Source organism: Callospermophilus lateralis, chromosome 19, assembly GCF_048772815.1.
Source record: "Callospermophilus lateralis isolate mCalLat2 chromosome 19, mCalLat2.hap1, whole genome shotgun sequence".
In the NCBI taxonomy this organism is placed as follows: domain Eukaryota; kingdom Metazoa; phylum Chordata; class Mammalia; order Rodentia; family Sciuridae; genus Callospermophilus; species Callospermophilus lateralis.
In genome coordinates, this window is record NC_135323.1 from 7,217,548 (window position 1) to 7,227,984 (window position 10,437).

Below are 10,437 nucleotides of genomic sequence, written 5' to 3' on the forward strand. Positions count from 1 at the left end.
AACCTCAGGCTCCGAGCCGCGCGGCCACTGCGCCGGCGCAGGAGAAGGGTGGGCCACGCCATGTTAACTCTCGCCGCGCCGGCCCGCGAGTCGTCCCCGCGGCCCTCCAAGCGCCAGCGAGGCTCTGGTCTGTCCGCTCCAGAGTGCGCGCAACCAGCCGGGAGCAGCCCCAAAGGTTCTCTAAGCCGAAAAAACCATGAGCGCCTCCAGCGCCACTACCTACAAACAGTCTTGGCCCTTTAACACTTTGCCGTTCGTGCCCAGTGGCTGGTACGTTTACGTCATCGCTGCGCGCCGGAAAGGCGGTACCTTCCCGCTCCTCAATCTGACGAAATAGCGGCGCCGGCCTCAGCGGCTGAGAACAGAAGGAGGTGGCGGTGGCGGGAAGATGTAAGTTTGGGGTGGAATCCGACTGCATCCGAGCTTCTGGGGTCGCCTGCAAGGCCCAGAGGGGTGCATCGTGGAGCCGGCCTATTCCACAGCCCTGCAGTGTGGCAGCGGCCTGGCGGCGCGGCGCGGCACAGAATGCGGGGAAAGAGTGTTGCCCTGGGCGGGCGGAGTGGGAGGTGTCTAGGTTGTGGCCCGGAAGTGGTTGGGGCCGCAGCGGACGCAAGGGCAACCCCGTTTTGTCCGGTCGGCGGCGGCCCAACCAGGCCCGCCGAACTCAGGGCGGCTGGGAGCGCGGCCTCTGTGATCGGGCCCTCCCGCCGAACCGGTGGCCCGGGCCCGCCACGCTGGGCCCTGCCTGGGAAGTGGCGAGGAAACCAACGAGGTCGGCGTGTCGGGCCCAAGCCGACGGGGCAGAATTGCTTTGTGGGACGTGCTGAAGGCCACCGGCTCCTTTGGGAGTCGTTAATTCAAATATTCACTCCGAGAACGTTTACTGAGTCTCTGTGTACCCTTCTCGGCGCTAGGCTTTGAGGGTTCGGCCCACTGTGCACCGAGCTCCCAAAGGAGGATGCGGGAAGGTTAGGTCGATGGCGGAAGTACGTGGAGTAGGCTTTTTCTGCCTTTGTTATTTCGCATGTGTCTGAAATGTGCTTTTACACGGGGAGGGTGCTCTGAAGATTTGTGCTGAAACACCATCTGCTCGAGATTTAACTAATTGTTCTCTCCTCTCTCTGGCTGTTGGACGCGCACCTTTCCGGAGGATGGGGGAGGTAACCAAGGTCCTGAGCTGTTACCTGAACTTGTATGAACAGAGAACCGCAACCTTTGCTTTCTAGCACTCGGCCACACCCAGCAAAGCCTTCGCTTGCTTGTGGTTCTAAATTTTTAGACTGCTTACAAATATCGGTGGTGCTTGTTTCACTGAGTACATTCAGCCAGATGTTTGGGGGAGGGGGACTCTGGAATCAAAGTTTGTGATCTCTACTCTATATCTGTGCTGTCCAGTAAGGGGTAGCCATTAGCTATGGAGGACTTGAAATATAGCTAACTCAAACCGAAATTTAAAGTACCCACCAGATCTCAAAGACTTACTATGAAAAAAGGAAATTTTTTTTTTTAATTTTTTTTTTTTTTTTTTTTAGTGTTTGTCGGACACAACATCTTTGTCTGTATGTGGTGCTGAGGATCGAACCCGGGCTGCACGCATGCCAGGCGAGTGCGCTACCGCTTGAGCCACATCCCCAGCCCCAAGGAAAATTTTTATTAGTAAATTTTTATATTGATCATAAGTAATATTTTGGACATGCTATGTTAAAATATACTTTTAATTAATTTCATCTATTTAGGAAATTTCTGGTTGTACTCATGGCTCACGCTTTTTCTATTGGACAGTGCTGGTCTAAGTAATCCTAAAGGGGGCTCTTCAGAGACCCCAGTTGATTATTTCCAAATGTGGGTAACTTTGGAGACAAGAATGGATATGGGGGCCTGGGGTTGTGGCTTAGTGGTAGAGCACTTGCTTAGCATGTGTGAGGTACTGGGTTCCATTCTCATCACTGCGTATAAATAATGAAGGTCCTTTGACCCCCCAAAAAATTTTTTTTTGTTTAAGAGTGGATATGGGAAAGAACCTCCAGATGTGGAGAAATGACTCTTCTAATTTGCTAACATTTCTTGCTCCTAACCTGAGTGCCATGTCAAGATTCATGGATTAATTTGGTTAATGCCCTTGATAATTTTTTAAGGTGGGAACTGTAATTATCGACATATTGCTGATGAAAAACCTCAAAAAAGAAGCCTGGCGCGTTGGCACACACCTGTAATCCCAGTGTCTCGGGAGGCTGAGGCAGGAGGATCGCAAGTTCAAAGCCAGCCTCAGCGAAAGCAAGGGGCCAAACAACTCAGTGAGACCCTGTCTCTAAATTACAAAACAGGGCTGGGGATGTGGCTCAGTGGTTGAGTGCCCCCGAGTTCAATCCCTGGTACCAAAAAAAAAAACTTGCCCAAGATTTACACAGCACGACCTAGGCATGCTGATTATAGGCTCTTAGCCACTGGTTTATACCCACTGATTGCCCAAGAACACTAATCTAATCAGGTGCTGCCTGCTGGTTATATATAGTATATTGTTTTAAGACAGAGCAATTTGAAAGGAGTTTACAGCCAACACCCGTGCACAAGTGAAAACAGTACCAGAAAAGTGTGCTGTGTCCACCCTAGTTATGGGATTTGGGGGAAGCGAAGCAGGAGAAATGAGTCCTTTGCTTACAACTCACTCGTGGAAAATTGAAAATGCATCAGTCCTTGGAAAGTAGGGCATATGAAGAATTAGCAGTGTGGTTCTGTGTGTGTGTGTGTGTTGCTAAGGATTAAACCCAGGGCCTTGTGCATGCAATAAGAGCACTCTAGCAACTGAGCTATTGCACCATCCTAAGCAGTGTTTTGATTTATCAATCTGTTACCATTATCAAGCACTTGTTGCAGTCCAGGTGCTTTGCTAAACCCTTATGTGGCATACAGTTTCTCACCTAATCCAGTGTCTACTTCTTTCCCTCATATATATATATATATATGTATATATATATATATATATAAAAGATTGAAAGGATTTCAATTGTGCCCTCATGACCATGTCCTAGATTCTGCAAGTCACATTTAGACCACATTTGCTTTATTGTTTAGCTACTCATCACTCAACTTTTTCTTTCTTGTGACTAACTTAATAACCTCAGTCAACACACATAATGGTGTAGATCATTAACAAAAGTTCCATGTTTGCGATAACTGCTTTTTAATGCTTCTGTAGGATATTTTGTCCGTTTGGATGTTAATGTTCATTGCTTGTGCTGGTCACTTTTGAAATAGTTTTTGCCTCCAATCATATTATTATCCAATGTCTCCCAAAAGGAAATAAATTAAGAGGTCTGATCCTATCAGGAGAACCACATTCAAGTTAGGTCTTTCTCTGCTCTGCACACTTAATGTGATGCTATAGTGTTTTGAAAGGACTAGAGCACTTGTCATCAAACTGGTGTTTTGTGACCTCTAAAATAACAGTGGTGAGTGCATCCACCACCCCCATCTCCTTAAGAAAAAGAAGCTGAGGTAACTGTCCACCTGAGCCTCCTGTAGGGATGGAGAATCCCCCAAGAAGAAAGGGGGACTGTCCTGAGTGCTCCCATTTGTGGCACTTGCTGCTTACTGTGTTCCCTTGCTGCTTTCTCGTATGCTCAACTTTTTAATTGCAAAGTGGATTTGTTGCCTTGCCAATTCGTTCACTCTTTATTTAAATCCTTTTATCTTGTTATTAGGCTGCTCTTTGGCGTAAATTGCAATCGATTAGGGATCGTTTCTCAGACTCAAGTTAGAAGTGAGAGTTCAGATAAGTGAGGCCGCCATTCCTGCTTTGAACACCTCAAGGGGAGAATGGATTTATCAGGAGTGAAAAAGAAGAGCTTGCTAGGAGTCAAGGAAAATAATAAAAAGTCCAGCACTAGGTAATCCTTCTGTAAGATTTTTCTAGTGCTACTTTGGGGGTGCTCGTTGCCAGGGACCCTCAGAAAGGGGAAGATTGAAAATGTTATGCATTCCACAGTGAGTGTCCTAATCCACAGATCATTTGCTGTGTGATCACATGGGATTTCTTGCCCTTTTGGGCCCCTCTTTTGGGTTGTGCTATTGTTTCAGGGTTTGATCAGAGGAACATGCAATCTCACACTTTTCCTCACCACCTAGGGCTCCTTCTCCTACCAAACGCAAGGACCGCTCTGATGAGAAGTCCAAGGATCGCTCTAAAGACAAAGGGACCACCAAGGAGTCAAGCGAGAAGGACCGTGGCAGGGATAAGACTCGAAAGAGGCGCAGTGCTTCCAGTGGAAGCAGTAGTACCAGGTGAGGCAGAGGCTGCTGCAATAGCCAAATCCTCCTTCCCCACTGAACCCACAGTTAAAAAGCAGCCATACTCTCCAGTTATTACAGAGATCCTAAATCATAGCATGCTGGTTTGGAGTCTGCTCTGATTATATACAGAAGATGTATTTGGGTGTGTGCGCGCCCCCGCACCCCACCCACCACCCACCCCCGTTTCCTGCAAGATCTGAGGAATGAGACATTTAGGGTATGTTTTTCTGAATAAGTGTATCTTATTCAGAATTGTGTTTGAGCAGCTCTAGCCTAGAGCTTATTTTTCAGTAGTTGAGTTGCTAAAGCTGGCCTCAAATTTGTGATCCTCCTGTCTCAGCCTCTTGTGTCTCTGGGATTAAAAGCATGTAGTACCTCACATGGTTAGTTTTCAGTAATTTGAGAACCAGCCTGAAGCAAGACATGGTGGCACACGCTTATAATTCCAGCAATCAGGAGGCTGAAATAGGAGGATCATGAGTTTGAGGCCAACCTTAAAAGGGGCTGAGAATGAAACTCAGTTATAAAACACTGCTGGGTTCAATCCTCCATATCAAAAAAGAAAACCAGCCAGGTGTTGTGGCACATGACTGATCCTCGTGGCTCAGAAGGCTGAGGCAGGAGGATCACAAGTTAAAGCCAGCTTCAGCATCTTAGCAAGATGCTTTCTCTAAATAAATATTTTAAAAAGGTCTGGAGATGTGGCTCAGTATTTAAGGGCCCCTGGGTTCAATCCCCCGTACTAAAAAAGAAAAGAAAACCAGCCTGAGTGTATCCATAGGCCCCCTTCCCAAGCCAAGGTGATGGTTCTGGCTTGATACATTTCTCCTTTACCTCCTAGTAAGGAAGGCTTCTGTGTAGGTGAAGTATCCCATCCCTGCATTTCCTGTCACTGTGTAGTACCATGACCTGTCTGGGCAAGGTACATTTTCCCTACTGGGAAAAATAGTTGAGACAAAAAGACACAGGCAGCAATTTCCACTTCTAGGGAATTTGCTGTGGAGAAATGTGATTACCACTCATTGTCACCTTGACTGTTCCACCTTGCCTTCAGGTCTCGGTCCAGTTCCACCTCCAGCTCAGGATCCAGTACCAGCACAGGCTCAAGTAGTGGCTCCAGCTCTTCCTCTGCATCCAGCCGCTCGGGAAGCTCCAGTACATCCCGCAGCTCCAGTTCCAGCAGTTCCTCTGGATCTCCCAGCCCTTCTCGGCGCAGACACGACAACAGGCGGCGCTCCCGCTCCAAGTGAGTGCTCCAAACAAGGGCTGTACCTTTACTATGGTCGTTAGAAAGAGTCTAGCTTAGGGGTTGTGGTTCAGTGGTAGAGCACTCGCCTTGCACGTATGAGACCCTGGGTTTGATCCTCAGCACCACATAAAAATAAATAAGTGAAATAAAGGTGTTATGTCTAACTACTACTAAAAAATAAATATTTAAAAAGGAAAAAAAAAAGTCCAGCTTAATTGGATTTGAGACAAGGAAAACTTATATGAACTGGTAGGAGGCTTCCCTGTAAAAACTGTTACATAAGCAGGTAAATATCCCACCAAAGGGAGTCCAGTTCTTTGTTGTTGATTGTGGGAGGCAGTGTGGAGTACTAAATCCAGGGCCTTGCACAAACTAGGCTTACACTGGATCACTGTGTTACACCTATAGCCCAAATCCAATACATTTTGGCTTGACAGAAATTGTTTCTGTTATCTTTCAGATCTAAGCCACCTAAAAGAGATGAAAAGGAAAGGAAAAGGCGGAGCCCTTCCCCTAAACCTACCAAAGTGCATATTGGAAGACTCACCAGGAATGTGACCAAGGTGAGATCATGGATCTGTTGGGAGGTAGGGGCAGTGGGGTATAGACAGGTCAGTAGCAGCAGGTGGCTTTCAGAATACTGGTGTGGTTAGTTCCATTGAATAAATGTGTCCAGGAGATATCCCAGAATGATTGGCTTTTATCAGAGAGCAGAATGTTTTTACACTGCTGAAGTATGTGGTGAATTCCAGATCTTATTAAATAATTGGTCGGTGAGAGCATGAGCATGACCCTTCTTTCCCTCTAGGATCACATCATGGAGATATTTTCTACCTATGGAAAAATTAAAATGATTGACATGCCTGTGGAAAGGATGCATCCTCATCTATCCAAAGGCTATGCATATGTGGAGTTTGAGAATCCAGATGAAGCTGAGAAGGCGCTGAAACACATGGATGGAGGTAGGTGACTCTGCCACCAGCTTTGACCTTCCTGCTTCTGTCCTCAGGGACCTTTCAGGCTGATTTCCACCCAGCTGCACTTAAATCTGACTGTAGTTCCTTCAGGATCCCATCTTTGATTCAATGGGAGCATGTTTATCAAAAAACCTATTTCATGAACTTCTGGGGGTGTTCAGCAACTATGAATATGTTGCCATTTTTAAGAGATTTTCAGTCTGTTAAACTTGATCAAATGAAGCTTTTCTTATGAAGAAAACATTTAATTTTTTGAGCCCAGGGTAGTGGCACACACCTGTAATCCCATCAATTTGGGAAACTGAGGCAGGAGGATCACAGGTTCAAAGCCAACCTCAGCAATTTAGCAAAGCCCTAAGCAACTTAGCAAGACTCTGTCTCAAAATATAGGGGTTAATGGCTGGGGATGTAGCTCAGTAGAGCCCCTGGATTCAATCCCTAGTGTACCCCACTACTTTTGGCTTTTTATGTGGGAATATTTTAATTTCTAAGAATCATTTTCTATTTTGCCAACATTTTGGCATTTCTGAGGTTAAGTAGTTGTGTTGAGCAGAGTGGTTTTTAAATTGTATGAACACTTATAAATAGTTCTGGGTAACCAATTTCTATTTTATCTTTAAGTTAGTATTTTAAGAAAGATGGCATGTCTATCTAGCTTCCTACTACCGTGATAGGGAAGCTAGGGCTGAGAACAGGCAGCCCACAGTATTGTCTGGGCCTGCAGGCCAGGATGTGGAAAAGTCTGAATGCCCTAGAATCTCAAGTCCCCTGGGATCCTGGGATAAACTTCATGATAGTTTAATAGGGCTATTTATTTATGGTAATTGCCTTTGAGCACTGATAGAGGTTGAGTATTAGGAAGATTCTCCTTGATACTTAGCCAACTTCTCTTTCAATTTACTTGAATCCCTCTTAAATGTTTTAGGAACTTAGGATAGAGTCTGAGCACTTGCTAATTAGCTAGAAATTCCGGAGACTTGGGACATCCAGGGTAGGCATGACTAAAAATTCTAATTTAAGATTGTGGTAGGATTTTGTGTGTGTTCCCCAATTGTGCTATACATCATCAAATGGAGCAAGTCCACAATGTCTCCAAGAGATTTGAAGGGGTTGGCCTTTACTGGCAGCTAGCCAGAAATAGATTTGTCTGTTTAGAAAAGAGAAATTGACTCTCAGAAATTAAATATTCCCACATAAAAAGTGTTGGGGGGGGCACACTGGGGATTGAACCCAGGGGCTCGACTGAGCTACATCCCCAGCCCTCAACCCCTATATTTTGACTAAAAAGTCAGTGCTGTGAAATCCTTTACTTAAGCCTCTTGAATATGAATACAAGTCAGTCTGTCCTGAGTTAGCCCCTGGGTACCTTGCAGGGTAGGAGCTAAGAAGACAAAAGGCCTTTGGAGGCTGGGGCTGAAGCTCAGTGGCACAGCACTTGCCTGACATGTTCCGTCCTTAGCACCACATAAAAATAAATAAAGGCATTCTGTCTGTCTACACGTACAAAAAAAAATTTTTGTTTTGTTTTGTTTTGTTTTGTTTTTAAAGAGAGAGAGAGAGGGAAAGAGAGAGAATATTTAATATTTATTTTTTAGTTTTCGGCAGACACAACATCTTTGTTTGTATGTGGTGCTGAGGATCGAACCCGGGTCGCACGCATGCCAAGCGAGCGCGCTACCACTTGAGCCACATCCCCAGCCCCAAAAATTTGTTTTTTAAAAGGCCTTTTTGTAGGCTGGGGTTCTGGCTCAGTGGTAGAGTGCTTGCCTCATATGTAGAAGGCACTGGGTTCGATCCTCAGCACCACATAAAATAAAGGTATTGTGTCCATCTACAATTAAATATATATATATATATAATTTTTTTTTTTTTAAGACCTTTGTGGACTCCTGTACCTCCAGCTGTGGGGACAATTGCCAGAGGTTACTAATCTGTACCTCAGTTACCTTTGCACTTCAGGTGCTTCCATGCTGTGCTGCCTCCCCTTGCTTCTTGTGCCATTGCATGTACACACACTGTGCAGTTATCTCTTGAGACTTCTTTCATGCTGTTCCCCACTAGAATTCCACCTCTCAGATAATCTATCGCGTAAGTTCTGGAGGTTTACTTCTCAATAAATTCTTTCCTTTCCTTCCCTTTGCTTGAGTATCAATTCATCTTGGTGCTCAAGAGCCTCCTAATGGGTCTGGGAGAAGGGCTTCTCTTGGCTCTTCACATATCTTTCTTGGTGCCTTGCCTAAGATAGGTGCTTGTTAGGAATTATATGTCTTGATCTTTTTTCAATAGGACAAATTGATGGCCAGGAGATTACTGCTACTGCTGTGTTGGCCCCCTGGCCTAGGCCACCCCCCAGGCGATTCAGCCCTCCCAGGAGAATGCTGCCACCACCTCCCATGTGGCGTAGGTCACCCCCACGGATGAGGAGGAGGTAGGTCGATTTGAAGGTTCACTGTACCTGTTGGGCCAGTGTGATTTACAAACTTACTTGACTTTGAGGCCCTTTATTCAGTGTTGCCCACACTCTGCTGCTATTGAGGGAGAAGAGAGCAGGTTGACATGATGAGCCTTGGGAACCTAACAGGGAAAGGAGAAGGGTAGTTGCAGTACGTGACAGTGACAGAAGAGGTCCTGGGAGTACACCAAGACTACATCCTGAGTCTGGTGAGCTATAAGGCCTTCCCAAGAGGCTTTAAATCCTAAGACCAGGTGCAGGCCCTCTCCTTTTCCCAGATATAAAAAGAGGAGGGGTTAGAAGATAGAAAGTTCGGGATCAGAGGACTAATACAGATGTAATTCCCCTGACAGGGCCACAGTTTCTAATGTCAAAAAATAAAACCAGGAAAAAGCCAGCTTTGCTCAGCACTTCTTCCTGGGGCTTTTGCTTTTGATGGTCTGACTTATTTTTTTTCTCTTACTGCAGGTCACGCTCTCCAAGACGCAGGTCCCCCATGCGCAGGCGGTCCCGCTCTCCGGGCCGCCGCCGCCACAGAAGCCGCTCCAGTTCAAATTCCTCCCGATAAAAGGGCCACCGAAGCTCATCTATACCTTATATTCCACCCAGCTCAGTTGTGTCACTTTTCTAGCTGAAGGAGGGTCAGCAGGAAAGACCCCCTCACTTGGCAGGCTTCAAAAGCAGCAGTTGAGGCCTTTCCTCTGCAGGCAGATTCTGACTGCAGAAGTGCTCATGGTTCAGGGCTATGTCCATTGAGGGGCCCTGCAGTTTTCTGGCTAGAGAGCTCACCCATTCCTGTTCCTAAGTCTGTTCAGTGGCAGAGCCAGCAGGGACCAGCAAGTTTCCAGGTGGCAGTGTGGCCCAGCTTTTTCACAGATGACCTGAGCTAGTCTGGCAAACCTGGTTAGTGCCCTTGCTGATGCTGTGCTATGTCTGCAGGGGACCAAGCTGCCATTCCTGTTAGGCCTGGCCTCCCCCACACACACACTTGAATTCTCTTCCAACCTCTAGGGTTGTCCCCCCACCTGTTAATTGCTGTAAATGGTTCTGTTTTTCCATCTCCTCTCCACCCCCCTGCCCCACATATCCTTTACTCTCTCAAATTGGTGAGCAAGTTGAGAGCCAGCTCTGCAAGGTCATTACAGAGCCCCCTGTTCTGACTGCCATTGGTGGTGGTCTTGCAGGATACCTTGGCAACGTGTATATTGCTTTTTTTTTCCTCATTGTACAGTCAGTACTATAAAATTTGGTTTTGAGTTTTGTAACTTTGTAGCATTTTAGATAAGGTTGTGTTTGTACTTTGTTGTGTAGAGTGATGAAAACGTATTGAATAAATCTAGGATTAGAATGCAGATTGAATGCTGGTTTCACTGCCTCTGCCTGTCCTTCAATACCCAGAAGTCTCAGTGGTGATCTCTAGTGCCTGACGAAATGAGAACCAAAGCTTTGTTTTGTTCCCAAATGACACC

At 46.1% G+C, this 10,437-nt stretch overlaps 1 protein-coding gene across 6 annotated transcripts; it reads left to right on the forward strand.

The window, feature by feature from the left end:
* The first annotated feature begins 309 nt into the window (after positions 1–309).
* On the forward strand, positions 310–10,327 carry Rnps1 (RNA binding protein with serine rich domain 1). 6 transcript variants are annotated; one of them, XM_076839826.2, is made up of 9 exons: positions 328–390; positions 1,533–1,602; positions 3,702–3,883; positions 4,122–4,281; positions 5,345–5,536; positions 6,000–6,102; positions 6,348–6,501; positions 8,803–8,944; positions 9,437–10,327. In XM_076839826.2, the coding sequence occupies exons 3-9, from the start codon at positions 3,817–3,819 to the stop codon at positions 9,534–9,536; spliced, it is 918 nt and encodes a 305-aa protein (XP_076695941.1). In that variant the 5' UTR covers positions 328–390; positions 1,533–1,602; positions 3,702–3,816; the 3' UTR covers positions 9,537–10,327. The 6 variants fall into 6 exon arrangements, with proteins under 6 accessions (XP_076695944.1, XP_076695946.1, XP_076695941.1 ...); XM_076839827.2 differs by lacking the exon at positions 328–390 and adding an exon at positions 404–986; XM_076839829.2 differs by lacking the exon at positions 1,533–1,602 and having other exon boundaries at positions 310–390.
* The last annotated feature ends 110 nt before the right edge of the window (positions 10,328–10,437 follow it).